Source organism: Pyxicephalus adspersus, chromosome 5, assembly GCF_032062135.1.
Source record: "Pyxicephalus adspersus chromosome 5, UCB_Pads_2.0, whole genome shotgun sequence".
NCBI classification, from domain to species: Eukaryota; Metazoa; Chordata; class Amphibia; order Anura; family Pyxicephalidae; genus Pyxicephalus; species Pyxicephalus adspersus.
Genome location: NC_092862.1, coordinates 64,288,817 through 64,315,355, shown reverse-complemented (window position 1 = coordinate 64,315,355; position 26,539 = coordinate 64,288,817). Strand labels below are relative to the sequence as shown.

The window sequence follows — 26,539 nt, the reverse complement described above, 5'->3', positions numbered from 1 at the left end:
GCAGAACATGAACCAGTTGGCTCCTTGTGCTGCTTCCAAACTGTAGCTATGTTTAAAAAATACATTTAATGAAGTATTGACGTTGTAAGGCTGCAAAAAACTTTCTTTAATATCCTGTATGTGTCGGAAATGTATCTTGAAAAGGGCCAGTACACCTTCTCTTATCCAAATCTGATAATTTCTTTTTGGGTGGCTAAAATTGAGTGAATGACCCAATCTTATTTTCAATCTTTAAAGATGTCAGGAGTTAAAGCAGAACTAAATTTTACAAGTAAAAATTGTCCCTTGGGCAATAAAAATCCTGCCTGGATGCTTTTTTTTTTTATTATTGTGGAACCAAAGTTGCGCTTTAAGATCTACTATGCAATGTCATGCTTCTTTTGGCAGTAAGAAAAGTTTCTGTGCTCCTACTAAATGTTCTGGTATGTAAAATTAAATATTTTGAGTGGACCCACAAACTTTAGTATGTGACTAGAGTTAGGACTCCACATCCCTTAGATGTAATGCCCTACACCCTACTGAAGATTATTTGCATGAAAGACTGATTTGAAGCAGTACAACATAGCGAATGGGGATGTGAGAGGTCAGAACAGAAGAATGCAAGACAGTATTTAAAAAGAACAAACCTTACCCCAGGAGTTTCCCTTCCAGGCATATGTAATAAAGTGGTTAATAAATTAAAAAAAAAAGCCAAACAGCATTAAGCTTACTGATGTTTCACTAGTTAGAAGATTTCTGAACTCTAAATGAACTGCAATGATTACAAGTAAAATATGCATTTTTTTAATGTGCATTTTGAAATGACAACTTGAACATTAAAAGCAAACATAAAAAAACCCGATAAAGAGCAAGGAAAAATTTAGGGAATAATTTTATTTGATCCACTAATGCTGTGTTAAATTAGAGTTTAGGTTCATACAAAACAATTACCATTGGCTTTTTATAAGATGACAGCAAAAATACATAGCAAAGCATTGCAAAGTAAAAAAACAAAAAACTAAACTAAGGCCACAATCAAGGCAAAGCGAGGTTCTTAGAATGACATCTTCCTGCTACAGTGTAATAAAAAAGACCTTAGAAAGTGGTCCCCAAGATCAAGGTCCCTAATTTACTGTAAACAACTATGAGGACAGAACAATTTAGGGCGAGACATGGAACTATACCCAATAGCAGCTCGCTCATGCAATTTTGCATTTAATTAATGTCTGCCCAGGTTTTAGATTTGTAAGACAACCCTATGATACATGAATGACACTAAAAGCAACCCCAATTTGCTTAATAGAAACTTTTATTGTTTTCACCACTGTGTAAGCAAACGAGGAGTTTGCAAAGGAGTTAATTAAAACAATGGTTCTTGGGTTTTATTAATTCAGTGTTTCCAACTCTTTCTGCAACTCAGTTTAGAACTAACTGCAAACTAATTGTGCCGCAGAAACACAGCAAATGACTTATGTTGTGACTTGACCGTGTTATTTTTAAGCATTTGGATTAATAATGTATTGCTCTCTAGAACGTTCTAAAACAAGCTCTCTATAAACAATGTTTCTACAAAAGTTAGCTTATTAAAAAAATAAATATAAAAAAAAGTAAACAATATAAACACCCAAATTTACAAATATAAAAATCAGTGAATTGCAGTATATAAAAAAATCACATATAATTCTTTCTAAAACAGCTTTATTTGAAAACTAAATGTGATGTAATGTTTTCCTATCATTGCAGATGGTTAGAAGCACACCTCACAGTGTGTAATAAATATTTGGCAGCTGATATTTAAATTAAAAAAAAACATCCACTTAAAAGTAAAATTATGATTTAGAGTTGTTAGGCAATAAGCCTGCTAGTGTATATAAACATACTTTACTCCTCCACATTTCAAAATGTATGACTGCTAAAAGGCTTCCTAAATATATACACACACACATATCTATATATATATCTATATATAAATATATATAGATAGATAGATAGATAGATAGATAGATAGATAGATAGATAGATAGATAGATAGATAGATAGAGAAAGGGTGCTTGCAAGAGCATTGGGGAAAAGTGTCACCGAGACAAGCAAAATAAATTAACAAAACAAGTAAGAAATAAGAAAATTCTAACAGAAGCTCTTAGTCTTCCATATACTGTTCAAAACTAAAATACTAATTCCACTAAAAAGCATAATTAGTATTTTATGCTGAAACTAAAATACTGGTTTCAGCACAGCAAATTGCTCATATGATAAAAGCATACATGAGTGCTGCTAACTTGCATGCAAAAGTGCAAAACTTTTCTGCAAATAAAAAGAATAGTCTGTATTTTCTGGCAGTATTACACATGTTATCATCATTAAGGGCATGTTCATAAAAGTCAGCAAAGCCAATAAGTCACCAACTGAATCAATATGGACTGGAACTGTATAGGCGAATTTATGGTATACAACTTTTTTTTTTTACTATATTCAAGAACTCTCTATATACTTAAAATTATGCTTCAGTGCATGTACACACTCATACAAGTCAATAGAAATGCAAACGCCGCCAAATGAATCTTAAAAGGAGTGCAAATGCAACTATGAATATTAAAAGCAAATTCATAGGGGTCTTAAACTACGCTCAAATTCTAGTTGAATGCATTTATAAACAAGCCGCTTTCGCTTTTTTCCCAAGTTCTTAAGTGTAAATTTACCAAGTTCATCTAAATTTTCAAAAATACAAAAAGCTGTAATGCTGTGTTTTATGTTTATAACTCTGTGGTTGATCATGTAATCCTCGACACTGCTCTTAAAAATATCAACAGACCTTCTGAATTTATTCCAGAACTGTCTAAATTCTGACTCTATAAATGTCACACTGGTTCCCTTGCACTACTTGAGCCATACTAATTTTTGCCAGGCATTTATAATTCAGTAGCTGTCATTTGGTACCTGACCTATAATACTCTGATTACCAAAAAATAAAAAATAACATAATTGTTCAAAACTTTAGAACAACCTCTTGGCACATATGTGACTGATCTCTTTAAAGAGGAACAGTGTGAAAAATACCAAAAACAAGTCTTACCTGTCGTCGAATGACGTCTAAATTTTCTTTAGCTTGGCAAACTAAGGTTTGTACTTTATGAAAATCATCAATGTCCTTTTTTTCTCTGAAAGCGTCTCTTATCCTTCTGATGGCATAGGTTCTAGTAAGGGAAATATAATGCACCATTTAATAATATTATTTATAATAATCATTTCACAAAAACACAACACTATTTATGTATTACCCAAAAGAAAACATTTACACAGGATGCTTTTGTCAGTTTCGGATAGCAGAACACATTTGGACAAGTTTTGTGTGGCTATTCCTTTACAAGTCCACTGTTCCATTGGTGTTTTAAAAACTGCAATGTTACTCTTCTGGTGCTATCAAACACAAGGAAAAACAAACAGCACATAACTTTACCAGGCATTGGGAGAAGCTAGGAACCAGGGACTCTACCAAATCCATAATGGTATGGTAACCATTTACCTATTATATTACAAAAAATGATTGAATGGGGAGATTCTCAGAGTAGCTTTTGCCTTTAGTACCGCTCATTTAGTTATGGGGAGGCCATTTGGTAGAATCCATCGGTGGAGAGGGTCATCATCAGTTAGCTTTGTTGTGGAAGTAGCAAAGAACACTGTTGGAATTTTTGGTGTACTTAAGAATAATATTACAAGATACAAAAGCACAGTTTAGATGTTTTTAAAATGCCCAAAACATGAATTTTATATACCTTGAATAAAATGCAGCATGCACAAAGTTTTAAAACCTGCAGCATATACACTGGCTAAATAATAATCAATGAGAGTTTAAGTGTGTGTGTCCTAAACAACGGGATCATGTTTAAGCCTAATATATGACGCAATATGTTTTTGAGCCACCAGATGGAGCTTTAGCCATTTGTTTTCCAGGACAGGTTCTCTAAATGCTATGAAGATATACAAGAAAGCCTGTTTATAGAACTCAATAGTTCATGCTAAAATTTGCAATAATATATAAAGCAGTAGATCAGTGATTTATCCCTTATAAGACAGAAATTTAGCAGAAATTTAAAAAGTTAAAAAGAAGCAAAACAAAAACTTTTCTATTTTTTAATTTTTACTCTTTTTCAAAATTGTAATTGTACCCACATTAGTGCAGTTGCAACAACGATGGAGTTAACTACTGTCTGTGATACTTTTTCTGTGCCCAAATTCTCAGGAGACTTGCAGCTTCTACGTGCAACCTTCAAAGTGCTGCTTGCATAACCTATTTATTAAAGCACCACAGAATAAGTGGGGGTAGAACCCACCAAAGCTTGTCCTGATAACTTACAGTCATAGCAAATGGTATTATGGACAGAAGTTAACTCCTTTTTTTTCTAAAACACACTGCAGTGTTCTCCCTGGCTCCTTTTAGCCGGGTGCACCACCCAGCATGTTTCTGGATGTTTTCGGGTGGTTACTGTAAAGTTGGGTCACAATACAGAGGCCACCACCAACCTATAGCTTCTTTCCACCAAGCTTTAAAAGAATTACTGGGAAGAATACTGCATTGTACAATATAAAATAGTGCTAACATTCTGAAAACTAACCAGTAAAGCTATATGAATAAGTTAAAGCTTGTAATATTTTTATTTTCATACAACGGAAGTGAGCCACTGAAACACCACGCAATACAGTGGGTTTCCTGCCAGCCAATTATAGCACCAAATCAAACAATTATCACAAGATTATCCAAAAGAAACTGAAAATTAACAGGAAATGAGGGCATTTCACATCTGCAAAAGTTATTAAATCTAATTAATTTGTCTTAACAAACAGAGCACTATACAACACTGAAGCATTTTACTGATGCATACAACCTATAAAGCTGCTGACATAACCAATTTAAAAAGGTTACCTAATGTAATTACAAACTTAGAATAATATATTTAAAAAAGATTTAAAATAAACTCCACCTTTTACATTTAATCTTACACACTTGTACCAGGTCCTTTATTGTATGGAAAGTGCTTCATGAGATTGTATTGCACACTGTGAGATTTCTACTATCTAACTGAGAGATATCAAGCAACATCTAACCTTTTATCACCCAGCTGAACTTTCCCTGGCCCATCGCTTTCATTCACACACTTTTGGCATGCAAAGTGTTACTGCTACTGTATGTAACTGCTGGAATACTAAGGTGTAGTACAATGCAGCTGAAAAAAATGCATGCTGCATGCTTGTCTGTTTTTGTGCGCTGACCCATTTAAAATGAGTCTACTGTGATAGGGCAATTGGTAGACTTACAAATTTTACAAGGGATGTACAAATAGGCTTAAAATTCAGCAACCTTTATCTATGGATCTGCTGGAATTTTTGATATGCAGTCAAAAAAAAAACAGTTAATCACAAAATATAGTCCAATACAAAAATTAGCCCCCCATACTTGGGAGAAGTTTAGGGACATAATCCTAAAAACAAAAGTTTTATGTTAGTACATTTTCATTGTTCAAAACTATACAACTCATTCAATATACACAGTATATAAATAAGTCAGTCCACAGTTGACAACTGGCAACTAATATCCTATATGTTAATTATTAATAATAATTTAAGATTATGTCCCCAAACTACTTTCCTCAAGTATGGGGGGTGGGGGTAGTTTTTGTATTAGACTATTTGTAAAATTGAGGTAGAGGGACGGACAAATATTAGGGAAAAGTTTAAAACAATAGTCATCATCCTCTTACCAAATCCCATACAACATACTATAATCACAGATTATCCTTTATTTTCCAATGATTACTATGAAATTGATTGGAGTACTGGTTAGAGACAGATTTATGTAAAGAGTTTCTTCAATGGGGCAGTAAAGAATATACTGATATTGGGAACAACTTCATAACAGAGTTTGGCTGTGAAAAAAAAAAAATCTGAAGCAATACTATCACAAATAAGTTGTTTCCAAATCACTTTTTTGAGGAGAATTCAGTCACCTAAGTAGCAGACTGAAAATCAGCATTTGTGTAAGAAAAGTGAAAATGTTAAATATCTTGCTGTGTTATAAAAAAAACATGTTTCCCAGATAACGTCATTTTCCAGCATTTTCTAACAGTTAAGAAAAAGGGGACAATACAGAGTAATCTTTCCTTCAAGTTTATCCATTGAAATAATCTTTTATCCAATGTACTGCAATAACATAAAAGACAGTTATTTTTAATTTGTAAAAAAAAAAAAAGGGGGGGGATGACAGATGTGCCCATTAGATGGTGCTAACCATCCTCCAGGATGTCTTCTATGGGATCATTGACATTTTCCAGACACAGCTCATAAATAATGCATATTCAGTCCCAGGGAGCGTGCTGGCTGTGGTGTGCCACCCTGCTGCCATGCACCAGCAGATGGTGTGTGCTTTTAATTAGGGCTCGTTCACCTAGAATGTGACATGGGGGTGTATTGTTAATAGAATTTATTAAATATGGAAGCTTACTCATTAAACAGCTGGTACCCTAGGATGGTATTTATTGTTCTTGGGAAGTGAAAAATTCTTAGCATCCATTTAAAATGTACTAGGGTGGGTGAACTGTCTGCCTTTAATTGAAGGAAAACTGTTCTGGTAAGGAAAGGAAACAATCACGACCGATAAAGAAAATAATAATTAACTTGGCTGATGATTATTATCTGCATCATGTATCTAAGCACCACATAATGATATTCACTAATCAAACTTGCATTTATCACTTTCATAAACAGGCTAAGTTGTCAAATGATGCATGTACTGTAAAATGCGGTGCAGTTAAAAACAACCCATATTTTTATGATCACTTTCCTGATTTTGGCAGTTCCCCACTAGATAAATACCATTCTAATAAATTGAAAGATGCCTTAGAAACTGTGGGATGGTGAACAGAGCTGTCTGTATTTGAAAGTGTAGGCTAGTCATACAAAGGTCCTGGATTTAGAAATTCATATGTATAAATCCTTGTATTGACCTCCATGGCATAGGAGGGGATAGATCCTCCCAAGGGAACAATACAAATGAGGCTGGTAAACACCAGTGTGCAAAAAAAGAAGTGCTTGATACATTTCATATGTTGTTCAGAATGGATGAATGCACGTTTTATAATGTATCATATGAATAGACTGATACATTTGTATTTACTTAACATAGCAATTGAGTTAATTTGTGCCAGTGTTAACAGTTCTAGGTAGACCCTTTCATAACATTGGAAATTACATTCCTGAATTTCGGGACCAAAACTTAAAAATGTTTTCATTCCCTTTTTTTCACAGCAACAGAAGGTAGCCAGCAGCATCAAGGACAGTCAATTGGCTTTTCCAGTTTTGCTCAAAAATGACAGGATCAGGCTACTTTCATCTCATGTCTACACAGAAATAATAAAACCAATTGGGGCTTTGGAAAGGTAGCAGCTTTGGGATCCGTAGGAACAGGTCATTCCAATGATCTTGTTTTTGGTGTCATTTCACCAGCAAAGGATTTGCAAAATACAACACCCACCCAATGTTCCTAGATTGTTGCTCGTTGGCCGAAGAGTAGAAGAGTCTCTCTTGCTAGTAAGATACTGATGCAGCAGACACAGATGATCCTTGGCATCTCCAAGCTATATTTGAAACCACCACTACTTCCCACCATTACATACCGTATTTTTCGGACCATAAGACGCATTTTTTTCCTCCTAAAGTGGGGGGAAAATCAGGGTGCGTCTTATGGTCCGAATGCAGAGGTACAGGGGCATATTTTTTCACTTACCTGTGTCCCCGCCAGTCCCCGGCTGCGCCGATCTCTGCCTGTTCTGTGATCCAGCGTGCGGCACTTGTGCCCGCCCACGAAGGCGGCGCCGATTGATTTGATGAATGCTGATCGGCGCCGCCTTCGTGGGCGGGCACAAGTGCCGCACGCTGGATCTCAGGGGAACACAGGAGGAAAACAGACAGAGGCTGACAGCAGCCAGTGTCTGTGTTCCTCCTCTGTGTTCCCCTGTGTCCCAGCGTGCGGCACTTGTGCCCGCCCATGAAGGCAGCGCCGATTGATTTGATGAATGCCGATCGGCGCCGCCTTCATGGGCGGGCACAAGTGCCGCACGCTGGATCTCAGGGGAAATCAAATGAATTTTTTTTTATTGTTTTCCCGTGCGGAAAACCTGGTGCGTCCTATAGTCCGGAGCGTCTAATGGTCCGAAAAATACGGTATCTCCCACCCTTTTGTGTGTATATTCCCCCACCTACTAGATTGTAAGCTCTTTGGGACAGGGTCCCTTCCTCCTGTATCACTGTCTGTATCTGTCTGTCATTTGCAACCCCTATTTAATATACAGCGCTGCGTAATATGTTGGCGCTATATAAATCCTGTTTATTAATAAAAAAATTAATGATATATGAACGATGGATTTTACTTCCTGACAGATATACTGACGCAGACTTTACCACATATTTATCATACTGATACTGAAAGTAGACACTACAGGTACCCGGAAGTCCCTTTACAAAGTTGCTGCAAAAATGCCCTGAAACTCAGAATGTCCTGTAAAGTAAATCTCTGTTTCAGCAAAAAGAACCAGTTTTCACAGTAGCAAAAGAGAAGAAGCTGTTGGCCACAACGATTAGTTACACTACAGAAATTAAATATTTAACTTTGTTGAGACTAGTAAAGACATATGTGCAACACAGAAATGTGTTGCAACATTTTAGATCAACAATATACATTTTCCTGAGGCCAAAATAGAATTACAGTTGATATCATGCTCATATCCAAAACTGACAATACATATCCCACCAATACCAGAGACTGACAAAATATATCTTTGCAATATGTGTAACTGGCAGCTCATCCACATCTAAGCAGACAACAGATATGCTTGTGGTACCAAAGACTGACAAACCTTTGAAAATCTTTGAAAACTAACAATAAACTTTCAAAGATTGACTTCTCAAAACTGTGAGGTATATTTGGGACTTTGAAAGCAAATAACACAAGTAACATTACAAAATGTCTTTATTTAACCACTAAAACTTTTACCACCAGTAAATATACACAACCATACAACAAATTCAAACAAAATAGTAATACATAGTGATTAAACAGTATATCCCACATATTTTTTCACAATTATCTGTTTCTTCAGGAGTTACATTCAAGTTGGGGATATCCAATTTTTCTTGCGAAGGTAAATGTTTTCCTTAAAAGATATCATCTTTCTCCTTTTTAATCCGCCAGAAACAGGTAGGGGCAGTGTTGAAAACAGCAGCTCTCAATGTACCATTACATTAAGTGGGATATATACCAATGGGGTATCTATTCAATGCCTGCAATAGTGCAAAAGTAATTGCCTCAACCCTTTTTTTTCAAAATGTCAGCGTTTCCAAACCTTATGAGGCAACCTCATACGAGATTGGAAATGCTGACATGCAAAGAAGGCTGTAGTCTGCACAGAAAGAGCAGACCACAGCCTTCTGGGATATGTGATGTATGTATCCCAAGAGGCTGCAGGTTTACTTTATCATTGCGGCAGTAAAGATTGAAGGGGACCTACTCAAAAAATGTAAAAATAAACATTAGAAAAAAAAATAAGCACACTTTTACTTTATATAAAAGAGTAAGCCATTCTATTATATATTGTAAAAAATGTGGTGGTAGGTCCACTTTAAATAAAATGGTGCCTTTGCTTTGGGGCCCCGTTAAGTCCCAAAAGCCCAGGGTATTCTAATAGACAGAGAGTGAAAGATTAGGGGTTAGACAAGATATGTATAACAGATTGTGCCAGACAAACTGATAAAGATTCAGTGAGTTTCTACATAATACATGTTTATGTTTTTATTATATAAATATTTTTGAAAAATAATATTACAAAAAAATTGTGTGTAGTAAATATGAACTACAGCATAGGATTATGTAAACCTAGACAACAAGTGGAGCTTTGTTTAGAGGATATATTTTTTTTTTCAATAAAACAAACTGAAAGTGTACCTGTAGTCAACATTTTTTTAAATTAAAAGCTATGCACATTTTTTTTTAATAGTAGTCCTTGTCATTTCTTACTTTTTGATTCTGTCCCAGTCATTGGACAGTAAGTACCTTCTCCTTATGTATGTGGACAGGGCTTAGCATACAAGAACCAAAAACAACCAAAACCAAGGAACTAAGGTAGAAAAGACTTAATCATTTCTTTTGCCATTAAAAAAGCCTACTTGCCAGGACGTTTTACTATACTTTACTATACTATACTTTACTTCAGAGCAGAACAGTTCAGTTTTCATTTCAAAAGAAATAAAAAACTCAACTAAAAAGTTTTTATTTGATAAAAATACGTTTACCTAATTAAACTTTAATAGTATTTATATATACATCTTAAAAAAACTGTAAAAAGACTAACATACATATATGCGTCTAACATTTATTTTACTAATTAGTTATTGTTATATTAAAAGCTGCCCAGACATTGATTCTTAAATACAAGCCCCATTAGGCAACATTAAAAGCTTCATTTCCAGGAAAAAAAAGGTTAATTATTCTAGGAAAAATGTGGGAGGATTATATGTAACACATGAGAGGCAGAAACAATAAAAGCTTTCAGTCTGCCACCTACACAAGTGGGAGGGATAATAATGCTCAAAAAATACTGAAAAATGGCTGAAGGTGAAAGATGAAGAGGAGCAGATGGATATCCAATTTGTGACATGATAATCAGGAGAAGGTAACAGTGATCCTCCTGAATCATCAACATCTAATAGATGAAGCAGTAAAAGAAACAAGTTAATGGCTTTACGGATCAGAGGGGAAACATAAAAGCACTGGAAGGGCAAGGAGACAAGATGTGCTGAGCAGTAATAAACAATCAAGAGCAGCAGGAGGTCTCGCTATTCAAGTGCTGGCTCTGATTTGTTAAGTGTATGTCAGGAGTATTCAGGAGCATAACAGAATATATCCTATTACAAGTGCAGAACCCTGGATTCAACTGCACAGTTTACGTCCAATCACCAGGACTAAGAAACTGATTTTTTGGATGAATAAAAGAACAAATTCAGGTTGATCTAAAATATAAATGCTAATTCGCAAAATAGATCAGATTACTAAGAATCAAGGATTGAGTAAATAATTCATGTTTTTATAAATAAAATTTCTTTCTTTATTCAATACTTGGCTTGGAATGCTTTCTTACTACTGCCTCAAAGATCTATAAAGAGGTTAGAAGGTATGTCTGAACAGCCTGGCAATATATCAACATTGTAGTGTGATTTTGATGAATGGTTCATTGACATAAATTTTGTGGCACATCCTTATATATGAGCGTGACATCAGATTTTCCAGGGTGAAATCAAATTCTCACACAGAAAAGCTTGAATGGCCTGTTGCCATAAGGGGAAGCTTATAAATAGTAAAAGAGTTTTTACCCTTTCATGACCATTAGAGCTTGAAGCTGATCTTTTGGCTCTCCACAACGCTCTCCAACAACTGACTGCTAGCATTTAAGAAATCCTAAAGCCCTTTTTACTCACCTAAAGATGTGGTCACATGGTACATGATAGAAGAAAGAGGATTTATATGGGTGTTTACATAACTACCTGCATGATACGAACATGTCTATTGTTCCTCCTCTGAGGAATAGTGGTAGTACAAGGGGGCTGTGGAGAACCAACCAACACAGGTGCATCTGCAGTGCTGAAATAGAGGTATTCTGCTCCCGGAAAATTAGCAAAATTTGGGAGAGAATATCTTGCTTTAAAAAAGAAAAAAAATTGCATGATGGGTTTCATGGGGGTGGCAGATGTGTTAATATTTGCCTATAGTTGGCCTATATTCCTCAGCTACTATATTAGGTACCAGTACCATGTTTGACTTTAGAACTAAGTTAATTATTCTTTTCAAAGATTCAACAAGATGCTGGAAACCTTCCTCAGTGATTTTGATCCATATTGACATAGTAAAACCATACAGTTGCTTTATAAGTGTACCAGGGTTTTGAATTTGGAGTACAGTTAATGTTTAAGTAACTTCAGGCTTCAGGTTATTGAAAGCAAACTTTTTTTTGTGTCTGCAGCTATTTATTCTACGGATTTTACAAGGGTCTGGTGCATAGGAAAGACTGATCGTTCTTTTTCCCCTAAACCCAGTGTTATCTCCAGCTCCGTTCGCCGGGTGCACCACCCAAAAATAGCCGGGTGGTTACTGGAGAGTTGGGTCACATTACAGGGGCTGTCACCCACCTACAATTTCTTGCCACCCGCTTAAAAAAAATTCTGGGTTCAACACTGCCTAAACCCCTAAGATTTTTATATAGGCTTGTAAGGAAATTAATCCTAAAGAATACAGAGCGCAGCAGATTTGACCCGTTACTGACATATCATATCTCTGTGTGGTAGTGGGCTTTTTATTTTTGCTAGAGGCAGGGACTTTGGCTGACCACTTACTCATGTCTCAGCCTCCAGTAAATAACTTAAAACAGAGGCAAAGGCTTAAGGAAGAATGTTGAAAATCCTCCAGTAAGAGCCAAATGGATTGGAAGGCCATTTATTTTTAATTCTTACACTGATAAGCATATCTTTTAAAAATAACTCAGGATTTAAACTTTAAACTCATACACATAATTAACAAAGAGCCAAGCAAAAGCTAGGTTAATGCGGCACCTGCCTGTATCTTTTGTGAATTAGTACTACCACCTGGTGACTTTATCTTTTAAATTTAGGTATGCTTTAAAAAAAAATAAAGTAAACATTTGGACAAAGTGCATAAAAAAAGTTTTAAATGCTCATCCACACGGAGGTATTGAGGTACTTGAGAATCACTAGTACCCCATCATATTTCATTGATGTTGCTTACTGCTGTTTTAATTCTATACAATGTGGAAAACAAGAGGGGCCAACAAATAAAGAGTTCAGGCAACTGATGTTGCTGATATGTGTCTATAGAGGTAATGGCACACATACTGTCCTAGCAGACGAATAAGAAAATGTTAATTTATACTTGTGTATACTCACACCGTCTTGGACTACTTGTTTCTCTAACTGATACTGATAATATGAAAAGGGTACAAGGATTGGAGCGTTTCCCTCCAATAAAGCTGTATCTGTTTTGAACATTCTGGTAATGGTTGATCTTGGTTTCATCTGTCCAAAGAATGTTTTTTCCAGAACTGTGCTGGCTTTTTTAGGTTTTTTATTTTTATTTTTTTAACAAAGTCCAATCTAGCCTTTCTATTCTTGAGGCTTATGAGTGGCTTGCACCTTGCAGTGCACCCTCTGTATTTACTTTCATGCAGTCTTCTCTTACGCCTACTTCCTGGAGAGTGTTGTTCACTTGGTTGGCTGTTGTGAAGGGGTTTCTCTTCACCATGGAAATTATTCTGTGATCATCCACCACTGTTGTCTTCTGTGGACGTCCAGGTCTTTTGGCGTTGCTGAGTTCACCAGTGATTTGTTTCTTTCTCATGATGTACCAAACTGTAGATTTTGCCACTCCTAATATTGTAGCAATTTCTCGGATGGGTTTTTTCTTTTTTTGCAGCTTAAGGATGGCTTGTTTCACCAGCATGGAGAGCTCCTTTGACCGCATGTTGTCTGTTCACAGCAAAATCTTCCACATACAAGCACCCCCCCCAAAATCAACTCCAGGCCTTTTATCTGCTTAATTGATAATGACATAACAAAGGAATTGCCCACACCGGCCCATGAATTGTCCAATTACTTTTGAGCCCCTGAAATAAAGTGATTGTGTAAAAAAAAGGCTTTAGTTCCTCACATTTTTATTCAATCTTTTCGTTCAACCCACTGAATTAAAGCCGAAAGTCTGCAGTTCAACTGCATCTGAGTTGTTTCTATTAAAATTAATTGTGGTAATGAACAAAACCAAAATTAGAAAAAATGTGTCTGTGTTCAAATATTCATGGACCTAACTGTATATGATTATACTTTTACAAAATATTAAAATCTAGCGGGGTCACAATATAGGGGCAAAGGACAGTTGGGAAAAATGTGATGTACCAAGAAGGAAAGAATTGTAAATTTTTTAAAAAAAAAGTAGAAAGCTGACACAATTATAGAATCACCTATAGCAAAAACAACTGAAAAAAACAAAACTGTAGTATTATGGACCTGCCAAGTTTTTGACCACCCAGCTACAGCTTCCCCTACCTAGCAGAAAAAAAAAATCTGGTAATCATAAAGAATCCTTCAGTAGCTCGGCAGTCTATACAGACTGTAAGGTAATAGCAATGTTACAATCCCAAGTTATTCAACACAATGTACAACACTGAGGGAACTTATATCTCATTATTATTGACCGTAACAAATACGCACAGACGCCACCCTGAGAACCTAAAAAATACAAAATCAGATTTTTGATTTCTGAGGAATTTAAGTTTTTGTTTATTTTATTACTTTAACGTTTGAAAAGAAGAAATAAAAGAGATCTGGCCCACAATAACCTAACTTTTCTTAGAGTTTCCAAGGAAGAAAAGAAAATTCACAAACATCTTACCATTTCCTACAGGTTGCAGCTCTTACTTTCATATCATTCACATGACCTGTAAATGTATTCACCTCATATAACTCACCTGTAGTTGTAAGAACCGAACTTCTGGCTTTCTCTTAACATTGTTTTATACAGATTCAACACCTGAGTCCGACTTGAAGATGCCATTTTCAAAAAACACTTGAGCACCTTATCAAAGTATGATTATGTGTCCTGCAAAAATACAAAGGAAATATTTAGGAAAAAATATATTTTATTTGAATGTTGAAATATTCATATTATTTTAAGTTATGCTATCAATCAAAGCAAAGGTATGGAATGTAACTGATAGCCTTTATTGACCTTCCTGCTTTAAAGAGATGCATGCTTTTTTGTGTCGTTGCATTCTTCAAAGTTACTAGACCTCCAGCTAACGGGTAGCACGGTGGCTCAGGGCTTAGCACTCCGGCCTTTGCAGCGCTAGGTCCTGGGTTCGAATCCCAGCCAGGACACTATCTGCATGGAGTTTACGGGTTCTCCCCGTGTCTGCGTGGGTTTCCTCCGGTTTCATCCCAAATCATGCAGTTAGTTTAATTGGCTCCCTCCTAAATTGACCTTAGATGACATATGACTATAGTAGGGACATTAGAATGTGACAGTTAGTGACACGGCTATGGACTTTGTACAGCGATGCATAATATGGTGGTGCTATATAAATACTGTGTAATATTAATAATAATGGTACGTAAAGTGATGTTTCGGGGCACAAGTCATTTTGGAGTTATTACCATTATGTGGTTTAATTATGCCTTGTCCTCACAATGCACATGAAAATAACTAAATGATTGCCCCTTTTTTGGTTGTTACAGCACTTATCTATTCCAAGCTGTCTGTTGCTATAGAAAACACAATTGTATAAATTATGGCTATGCAGAACATCAATAGTCATCAGCCTTTAATGATTTGTTGGGGAATGTAGGGAGAGCAATGAAGGAAAAAAACTAGGTGTGTAGGTTGAAAACTTATTCATCATAAAGCCTCACACTCGGCAATATCACCCTACATGCGAGGTTTGAGGCTGCAAACTAGAGAATAATGATAAGGGATAATCATTGCCATTTGTACTGTTTTTGAGGGCTACATACCATAAATAGTTAGTTCACTAAATGCACTGCTTTGTTTCAAAAAGTAGCCAATTGTAAAAATATGTAAATGATATGTGGCATGTCTGGAGCAACAATTATGTACGATGGGGTACTAGCAAACTCATCTGTAAATCAAATCCATGCCTTTTTAATACAATAAATTAAAAAAACACAATCAGGCCTGCTAGGATTGTTTATTTTGAAACCTCTAAACCCAATTCATATTTTGTTAGCACTGTTCCCAGCTTTCTCTGGACTGCAGAACACCTCCCTTGACCCACCTGTGTCCTGTCCTAGGGTGTTCATCCATAGATACAGTACAAAGTGTAAGCACTGCCATCCCAGAACAGAAAATGTGTTACTGATGGGTAAAAAAAAAAAAAGCCAGGAGAAAACAAACTAATGCAACCACTGTGTCGGTTTAGATTTACTTTTATAGTAACGGTTCTGTAATAGGCACATTTTCTTTGATTCCTATTAAGACAACTTCCAATTACGGAGCGGTTATCAGGGAAGTCAGAAAAGAATCACAAGCCCTAGGCTGCATACTATCCTTGGGGAAGTAATACATTTTCTGATCAGCATTGCAGGTAGCATATCTGGGAACGCTCTAGCTTTGGGATGGTAGCTCCAGCTTTTCAGGTGAATTGCCAACCAAATGTCCTCACCGGCCCTTTTCCTGGATGCACCACCCGGCACTTTCCAGTAACCACCTGGCTGTTTTTGTGTGATTACAGAAGAGTTGGGTCATAGTACAGGAGCTGCCACCTGCCTACAATTTCTTCCCCCCAGCTTAACAACCAGTTATGGGTTAAACACTGCAACCCTCTAGATAAGTTCTTTCAGTACCCAGCTTTTCCAACTGATTGTCATCCAAGAGGCAGGGGCAGACTGAGCTAGGGTCAGGGACCTTTATTTTCTTGGGGGCAGCCTGTGCTGGTGGCCGAGTCAGGGGGTGGCTGTACTAAGGCACTCAATCAGTCTATACTCCTTACTGGCCTCTCCTCTTCTCAGTGGCCCATAATGTGTATATACAGCACTATATATAGAGTATATTTACACCCTGGTCAGCGGAATGGATGGTAAAATATCACCATTAGCTGTGATGCCGCTCTGACATGGGGAGCAGCCATGATGAGGCAGATCCTGATAAAAGGAGGAAGGATCAGGGGGCAGTGACCCGCTATATGTCACCTGAACAGGGACACTCACCCACTGGGGACCATTTACTATTGTGGCGGGGATGTTGCAGAGCCCCTAGAGGAATGGTAGGGGGAATGGCTGCCTTCACTATAAAGACTATGCAGAGCCAGGTGCAGCTGGGCCCCTCACCTCACACACTGCTCAGGTAAGAAACCAGGCAGCTATCATTGTCAAGGAAAGTTCAGCACTAGCAGCCTACACGTATAGAAATTTATAGTGAAATGCTCTATGGATAACAAGCTATGACTAGAAGCTCTGTACAGGCACCAGGTATACATCCTAAGAGGTAACCTATGACTTCCCATACATGAGGCGGATATATTGGGCCGGCACTCACAATGTCACCCGCTCCTGGATCAAATCACGTGACTGCCACCTCGCAATACACTCACATGTCTTGCCGAATAACAACCAGACCAATCAGAGGGATCGTTGACGTCACCCAGCTACGAAGTCCCCATTAGGACAATTCCATAGACTGTCACAACTTACCAAGGACGCGAACGCTTTTCTGATTACTAGAGTGCAAATATCCCCACCACTTCCGTCTTCCTGTAAGTGCAAATACTCCGCTATGCGGCTATTATATTTTGAGCTTTGACAAAATGGCGAAATAGCGTTTCTAATTGCTGACGCTGTAGCAAGTAAATGTGCAGGGACGTTTGTCCTCTAGTAGTCAAGGGTATGTTGTTGTATTGCCAATGATATTTATTACAATAAAGTTGAAAACGTTTTAAAACGTAATGGAAATAAATGAAAACAAACATTTCTTATATGGAAATGTGCTTAACGAAGCAACATATTAAAAATCCAGGTTTTTACAAAAGCAGTGTGTCCCTTCCGGCCCCCCGTAGCCGGCTGACATGTGAGTGTGTCACAGGAAGGGTCACGAGGAAGACAGAGTAGAGGAATACATTCATACAGCAGGCATGAGTCTCACATCTTACCTCCCGTGAGTGTGCAGCCTTATGTCATTTCTCACCATGACAGCTTGGGTGTGTGCCTGGCATCACCTAGCTTGTAATGAAAGTATCTTATATCACATTGGCTTTTCAGCTTTTTAGTAGATCTAAACCCAAGCATTAAACACTTTATTATCTTAAAATGTACATATAAATGTTTCATTAAATATTATATTTCTGTTCTGTATAATTCTTCCAATTGTTGTGTTGTCACCCAGAGACTTGCTGGATCAATGGACTTGTTTCACTAATGTGTACATCCATAAAGAATGCCATGCAGTTAGTGTAGTAGTAAATTCATATTGCCACCAAAAAGCTGCAGGTGATCAACCGGCACTAAGGTGCAACATAAAGCTGAAAGAAAGCAATTGTTTACACACATTGATCTTTAAAAAAAAAACAAAATATTACGCAGGAAGTGTTCATATCTATACTAGTGGCAAATCTGAACAAGGCGAAAAACATTCCATAATTGTTATAAATTATAAATACTTGTTAAAATGTTTAGTGTTTGAATGTTGCCATTTATTGTGCTGTTTAATTGTATTGTGCTGTTTAGTTGCCCATTATTTTAATTCAGACTGCCAGTGAGGCCGCAGTGTGGTTATGGCTTCCTTATGCCGCTTAACCGCTGCCATGGGGGAGATGCCACATTTAGCTTCTATTTGTGGCAGCCCCATAAAAAATAAATGGGGGTGGCAGTGAGTGGTTCAGTAGTGCTCATTGTCACCCGCCAGTGACCAAGTGGCTGGCAAGGTGCCATCCACTGGGAGCTATGCAGGATCCTTTAATCCTACTGCAGGTCTGAACATGTCCTTAGAAATGCATTTGTGTATTACAGCAAAACTGTAGCATAAACTATAACAGCTATTCTTAAATGTAGTTTATATTGCACATTTACAAAACTTTACACTAACCCTAACTTTCACATTTCTAGCTGTATGATGATTGGATTAAGAAGTGTAGTTGGAGGTGTTTGGATTTAAGTTATCTGTCTTAAATTTTCAGACAATGTTCCAGGGCCAGCAGATGCATCCTGACAAGCATCCAGCAGTCTCATAGGATTTGGCATCCAAGAGGAATAGGCAGACAGTCAGGTAATTTTTACATTTGTAATCCATGCATTTATGTAATGTTAAAAAGCAACTTCACCCATTTTAAAATCTTACTTGCTTCTAAGAGTGGTGAAACTTTATCTTTATCTCCTAATTTATCAATTATTGGGGATAGTTCAATGTTTAAAGTGTAACTTTATGTTTATTAAAAATAATACAGTTCCCTGTGGACCTTGTACATGTGGATCTATGTACCTTGGAAAGACTTTAACAAGTTTTTTTGCAGATTCATATTTTTGTCTTTCTCCATATAAATTGCTGTTTGTTTTGCTGTGTCATTTGCATCCAGATTCCTGAATGGGGGATTTTGGTTCATGTGCATTTGGTGCACTGCAGCACCCTGCATCCTTTTATAAGTAATTAAAGAATTTTAGAAAGTATCATACAAAAACTGAAATTCCTGCAGGGTATTTCCTAATTGTAACTTGTATCCTAATGCAGATATCTGAGTAAATGAGTAAGCCACTCATACACGCATCAAATTACAGTTTTTGGAAAACTATGGTGTACAGAACGCTTTCAGGTTGCCATGTTGTATTGACTTTTTTGCCAGTTTTTAGAAAATGACAACATAATACAATTATTGCATATTGTGTACATTTAATGTAAAACATGCAATGCCCTAACCCTAATTTTACTCTTTAACCTTAACATTATCTCAAAACTAATGACTTAATTGATCTCCAAATTTAATTTATCCTCTAAATTAACATACTGCTTTTGTTAGAAGCCTAAACTATCTCTGCAGAAAGATGCCTCACCTTTGCCAAGATCTCTTCTTTAAAAACCTTTTGAGCTAACTCTGGTACCACTTTAAGTAGAACTCTGGTCAAAGAAGTAGTTTGCTATTACAAATACTTTGTTAGGTAACAGTGGGTACATCTGTTACAATAATACAATATCTATGTATGATTTTATTTGTCACAGTAAATGGAGAATTATTACAAACATGAACTAACCTGTATTGTATTGCTTGGTATATCTAGTGATAATAGATAAAACAGAAAAGAAAATGAAGTTCATAGAGCTCACTAAGTCAAGGTGTCAAGTGCATTTATTTTCAATAGGTAACATACCCAGTAAGACAGCAGAAACCTACTGCTGGCTTGTACTAAAAAGATATACATTTTTCAAGGTTTGATGGTCTGATGCTATGGAATTGTGTATTCTGCTGACCATTTAGGAAACCCTGGTAAGCATTGTACTGTAGGCATTTTACCTAAAAGTGTGTTCTCAGTAGCATATATATTAAAAATACATTCAGTCTCAACTACATGTTCAGAAAAATGTTTATGAATAACACAAATTCTATCTAAACATAAGTAAATATTTGTAATAAATTGCAGCTTAGCTTATGTAAATGTATGGCTGCATTAGCATTTTTTGAAGAAGTCTTCACTTGTAGCAACAGAAGTGAAATTGGGGGGTTTAGGAAACAGAAAGCTAGTATTCAGTGGAGATTCGGGTAATGTTTGACCATCAGCGCTTGTGTTGTCTATGGAGGAAATTTAAGGTGTTTCTTATCAACCGGAAGCTGTCTTTGGGATATACCTCTTGCTCCTACTTTTGCTCTCTATGTGTTCTTTATATCATTTTGTGTGAGAAGGACACCAAATGGTTATTTACACCTACAACATCTATATCTCCTATTTCATGAAGAAGCAGAGTCAATTCCATGAAACCCGTAGAAATTTGGAACACCCTATTCAGGAAGTTCCCATAATGAGATTCTTGTTGGTGTATATTGGTTTTACTTTTTGTGTGTTCATTTTTAAAGATATTTATATAAATGATGAACTGAGATAGTGAGATCAGTGTTTTTGATTGAGTAGGTACGGTGAGGCTATTGTGTAGATATTATTGCATAAGGAAATTTTAGCGTAAATCTGCCCATATGAATGAATCCAATAATTTGAAGGGCAAAGATTTATGAAAAGCAATAGACACTTCCTTACTTTTAGCATCGGGATTGGAACTTTAGGGCCAGGAATTGTAATACCAGTTGCTGCAGGCAGGCATCTGTTGAGTCTTAAAATGAGTCTCTTGTAAAATTAGAATAATGCACTTTAACCTTTCATTCCATAAAGAATCTGAGAACGTTTAGTAGGGCTAATAAATCTTTAAAATTAAGAGTTCTAAATTTAAGTTAAGGTCTGTGAACCACTAATTCTGAATAGTGTCAGAGAAAGAGCCATGAGGCTAAATTTTGTTTTTATGTTCTGAAGGACTGTTATGACACTAATCCCCTGTAAGGGAAAACAAGGGAAAAAGGGAATTTGCTTTATATTGGATTGTTTTGTAAATAACAGTGCCCTGAAATTTATCCGAAAGCCTGAAATACCTCTCTGCAGTGAGTGCGCTTGAAGCTAATCTCTCACAACAGTTAGAGCTTTGAAAATGTGGAAGAAACTAGTATTGGCATTTAATTTGCTTGATTTCAACACAAACTAAACATATTTATAAATGCACACAATTTAATTGGCTATTACCTTCAAGTAATTACACCGGAGATTGTTGGTCAAGGTAATATCCAATTGCCTTGGAGGATCAGGAACGGATGTTTTCCCAAATTGGAGAAAATTGATTTATAATTGATTTATAAGGGTTTTGTTTTGTTTTGTCCTTTTTTTGTTTTGTCTTTGAGATCAATTGAGGGTTTAAGCTGTTTTCTTTTTTTTTGTGGTTGAACTTGATGGGCCTGTTTTTCTTCCTGACTTTAATGAAATATGGGGTGTTTTGTAGTCCTAACACACCTTCCTATTTTATTTTTTGAGATAGCACTGCAGAGTGGTCAGTAGTGTTGGTCGAATAGCTCAGTGTTAGATTCGGCGGCTGTAGCTCAATATTTTTCGGGTGATCAAACGCCGATTTTGAAAACAGATACAGTCTATGGGGGGCAATTCAGGTTATTATTCTGGACTGCGTAGAACTGCAAAAGCAATCAGGGGAGGAGAGCTGACAGCTCCACTCCCCTGATTGCTCTTGCAGTCCTAGCGTAACTGTAGTATGTGATCTTTGATAAAGAGTCTCCATCCAAGAACACATACGGAACAGCCTAACGTGACTGCAGGTTCCCACGCTCCATGGGCTGCACTTATCTATCAGCGCGGTGACAGTGGGATCTGAACTGCAGATGAACTCTCAATGGAGAAACTCCATTGAGAGTTAATCTGGAATCACAGCTGATTGGATGCCCTCGCGTACCTCCAATCAACTGTGACCGCGGTTCCCACAGTAATCGGGCTGTACTTATCTATCAGCCCTGTGACATTGAGAACTGAACCGCAGTTGAACTCTTAATGGAGATACTCCATTGAGAGTTCATCTGGAATCACAGCTGATTGGATGCACTCTCGTACCTCCAATCAGGTGTGTCTGCTGTTCCCATGGTCACCGGGCTGTACTTATCAGTCCGATGACCGTGGGAACTGAACTGCAGATGGACTCTCAATGGAGAAACTCCATTGAAAGTTCGCCTGCCGCATACCTCCAATCAGCTGTGACCGCAGGTTCCCACGCTCCCCAGACTGTACTTATCAATGATAAGTACAGTCCGGTGTCCATGGGAACTGAACTCAGATGAGAGCGATTGGCTGAGAAAAGGTAAACCCTAATGACAGGTCAAGCGTCATCAGGATTTTCCTTTCCTCAGCCAATCCCAGAGCACTAGAGGTGAATGAATGGGGAGACTTGTCCTCATTTAACCTCTAGTGCCCAGGGATCCCACACTGACAGGAGGATTTCCAGGGCTCTGCAGCCGTGGGAATCATCCTGTCATTGTGGTTAAACCTGTAAAAAAATAAAAGTTAGTTACACAAATCACACACATTCAATAAATTACTTTAACATTAATCTCTCACATATGTATTAATGTCGGGATTAGGTAAAGCCATTGGCGGCAATGGTCTTTGAAGTGTGCCAGTAACTTCTGCTACTTGTTTGAAAACTGCTGTCCATATTCTCCGAAGGCATTTGAAACCATGGAACCCCTGATATAAAGTCCCCATCTGACCACTCTGTCTCCAACAATTTGGGGACACGTTACATTTATAAGTAAGCTTCCCACATTTAATGTACTCATAGGGTAACTTTATCACTGGCATCCACCACTTTTTAAAAAAGAAAAGAGGTGGGTTGAGTAATTGTTCTTATACCAAGAATTGCAGGATTTTGGTAAAAAAAAAAAACGAAAGAAGTTATTTTTGCAGGAGTAAGGTATTAAAAATAGGGAGAGATTATTCAGGGATTAAGTTGTTTATAAATTTTATGTAGAAGTCTAAACTTTTCTACCATTAGAAATACAAAGTCCTGCATAGGATTGGGCACCTCATGGACAATTTGATTAGATAGTGGGGAAGGCAGATGGGACATGAACTTTGAAGAAGTCAGTTTAACTACACCTGGTAGACCTGGTAGACAGGTTAGCTTTAAATAATAATAATTTTAATTGGGGAAGGCTTAAAAAAATCAGTTATGTTTACATAGATTAGATAATCAGCAGGATACTTAATAATAATAATGTGAACGATAAATATTTGCTCTTCTCCCTTTGCCATTATAGTGTTGATTTGCTAATCAAGACATTTTGTAAAAATGACCACCTGCATTATATTGCAAATTACTGTTTGCAAATTGACTGAAGAGGCTCATTGGTGAAAGAAATCGTTAGCCCTTCATGTTGCCTTGTGAGAGTAGTGAGGAAAATTGATCACATACCTTAAATTTTCTGTTTTATTGAACTAAAATAGTGTTTTGACATTGATTTCCAATCCAAGCCTCATTAGTGTTTGACACTGTTTGTTAGCTGCTTAGTAACAGATTACTGTGTGTCATTCATATGTCTTTTGAGACCCCTGTGAATTAATTGTTCTCTGTCACAACTTTGATAGCAAAGCAATAAAATGTGAGCGTTATATTTCAAGGTGTTATTATCATGCTAATGACAACTTTAGCAGTGATTGCAAACAGGAACAGGATGTTTAGCTTGGAAAATGACATTTCCTGATACTTCTTGGGATGCACGAGCTGTGGAACGTTACATGCCCATTAGATGGTGCTGGCAACAATATCTTTCTTTTCCGGCTTTATGTAATTTGGGAAAAAAAATAACTTTATTGGCTGTAAATATTACAGGTGCTTGTGAGCCTGAGTTGATCATCATTAAAAATCTATTCATGTTATCTATTTATTGTTGAAATTGAAGTAAAATAGGACATATCTTCATGCACATTATTCTACAATAAAATTATGAATCTTAAGAAATTATCAAAATAATTTGAGTTATTTGAATTATTTTATAACCTTAGGGAAAACTTCTACTTTCTTCTCTAGTCTTACACTAGAGTTTTTGAACAATCTCCAAATTTTTTTACTGCTGGTCTCTATTCAGCTTGTGTTTGTAATGTTTTATTAAACCAATCTCTCTAGAAAATAATTTTTATCTTTTCCTACCTTCCTCTTAACATTATTCTGTCTGTCTGACTATAGGTTTGATTGTGTCTTGTTTTTATCTGTTGGGTGTATGTATATGTGTATGACCTAAATATTGGTATTTTAATATCTGTGAATTCGTAATAATAATAATAGGTTTTTGCAAAAGGGTAAATTATGGGAATAAAATCATCAAAACAAGCAACACTACCTAGGTCACACAATAATACAGACAGCACCACAGCTACACTAAACCGGTCTGGGTAGCTTTGGCAATATGCAGGCAAACGTGCCATGGTTATCTGTAGGCAGCTATGGCTATTTTTGCACTTTACTGGCAGCCAGCTATGATATTATATTGTAACAATGCAAGTGAACAAAAAAAGCAATCTGTTCTCATTTCCATCGTCCAAGCTGTCTTTAACTAAAATAGAACGGAAGTGCTGTTTGTTTTCAAAGAACAAAGGTAATCTAAGGTAGACTTTTCTTTTAAATTGAATTTGAGTAATAGATCAATAAATTAAAACCTAACCCCCAGTGATATGCACAGCAGCAGTATTTTACATTGTAAAAAAGTTTTAAGGCATATGAATAAAAGCAGACCATTGTAGGAGACCTTGCAGAGGAGACTTTTGCAGGGGAGTTTGATCTATGATTAGGTAACTATATGAATAATACGGAGTTTGGAAGTTCCTATTATATGTTATTCCACTTTGTGCTGACTGCTATAAGTGATGGAGTACTACTATATATATTATAAAGTATAAGGTAGGGTCAGAGGCAGTTTAAAGTTTTTTATTGTTGCTTGTGTCAAAGTAGTCAACTAGAGTGAAGAGAAATCTCACAACTACCTGACATAATGGGCGCTGATTTATTAAAGATCTCCAAGACTGGAGAGAATACACTTTCATTAGTGAAGCTGGGTGATCCAGCAAACCTGAAATGTATCTGGTCCAGAACTAAAAACAATTGCTAGCAAACAGCAAATGACTTTTAAGAAATCCATTCCAGGTTTGCTGGATTACCCAGCTTCACTAATGAAAGTGTAGCCTCTCTAGCCTTGGAGAGCTTCAAGTTATTTTTCCAACTCTTTATACCAGCGGTCGCCAATCCTTGAGAACATTTTTGTTCTCCAGGGGAGTCAGGAGAAGGCCCCCACTCAAAGCGGTGGGTGGGTTGTCTCTTGACACAACCCGCCCACTCTCCCATCGCAGGCCCAGACCTGGCATCATGACGTGACTATGGGCGCGATCTGAAACACATGAGTTTAGTGGCCCATAGGTCCAAAAAGGTTGGCGATCACTGCTCTATATCTTGTGAAATCATTGTGAGTGCAAATGAACGAACAATGTTGCTTATCTATATCTAAAATAGGTCACTTCAGGTAGGTTTTTTTTTGGATTCTTACATGCATTTTTGCAGCAACATGTGCTGAATGAGAAGATACACTAGATAGGGGTGCTAAAAATAATGATTTTCTATAATTTTTTTTCTCATGTTTACACTGTTAGCACCTAAGTGCTTCTGTATTTAGAAGTTTGGGCTGCATTGCAGAAAAGCATCTGCCCTAGAAAAAATTGAAGATGAAAAAGCTATACTTATAATACCCCCCCCCAGCTTAGATGTAAAGAAAAATGCTTGCTGTAAAAATACAGGGCATAAATCTCTTTCATTTCATTAGAAACATTCCAAGACTTGGAAGGCTGAAGGTCAAGAAAATGATTAATTAGGTGGTTACAATCTCTCTTTAAACAAATTAAGGATAGCAGTTATGCCAGGGGCAAGAAACGTAGTCCTAAAAAGAAATCTCATCAGCATATAAAACTGGTTAGATCATCAAAAAGAAATTGAGCAAGAACTTTTAATTACAGTGAATGGCTTCAGACAAGATGCCTATTTCTAATTGTCACTAGGCAAAAATTCACTGAGGGCATGAAATACATATCCTTCTTGGCATTATGGGAAATCTTATAACTGCTTGCAGCTGTGTAAAATTATTTAAATTATCTTCAAGATTGAATGTTAAAAATCAGTGTTTAAAGAAGTGTACATTTAAAAAATATATCCTTGGAGTATTCAGAAGTTATCTAGATTGTAACAATGTTAGTAAAAACTTCTTTATCCGCAGATACTACTTAAATATGTCGTGGACATCCTGAAAAATACCAACTTGCAGAAGCACAATACCTGTACCATCTAACCAGAGCAAAGCATTGATCACTCATTGTAACTGAC

The 26,539-nt window shown here is 36.8% G+C and overlaps 2 protein-coding genes across 2 annotated transcripts in view; one reads left to right on the top strand and one right to left on the bottom strand.

The window, feature by feature from the left end:
- The window catches only part of LYRM4 (LYR motif containing 4), a 76,334-nt gene extending 59,069 nt beyond the window's left edge, over positions 1–17,265 (bottom strand). Inside the window, exons 1-3 of the mRNA XM_072411758.1 lie at positions 17,135–17,265; positions 14,553–14,683; positions 3,053–3,173 (exon numbers count right to left, since the gene is read on the bottom strand). Coding sequence (XP_072267859.1) covers positions 3,053–3,173; positions 14,553–14,638 — 207 coding nt within the window. The 5' untranslated portion in view covers positions 14,639–14,683; positions 17,135–17,265. The remainder of the gene's footprint in view (positions 1–3,052; positions 3,174–14,552; positions 14,684–17,134) is intronic.
- Positions 17,266–17,656: 391 nt separating this feature from the next.
- Positions 17,657–26,539, top strand: part of FARS2 (phenylalanyl-tRNA synthetase 2, mitochondrial) — a 199,748-nt gene continuing 190,865 nt past the window's right edge. The window contains exons 1-2 of the mRNA XM_072411759.1: positions 17,657–17,749; positions 18,768–18,856. Of these exons, the coding sequence (XP_072267860.1) occupies positions 17,727–17,749; positions 18,768–18,856 (112 nt within the window). The 5' untranslated portion in view covers positions 17,657–17,726. The remainder of the gene's footprint in view (positions 17,750–18,767; positions 18,857–26,539) is intronic.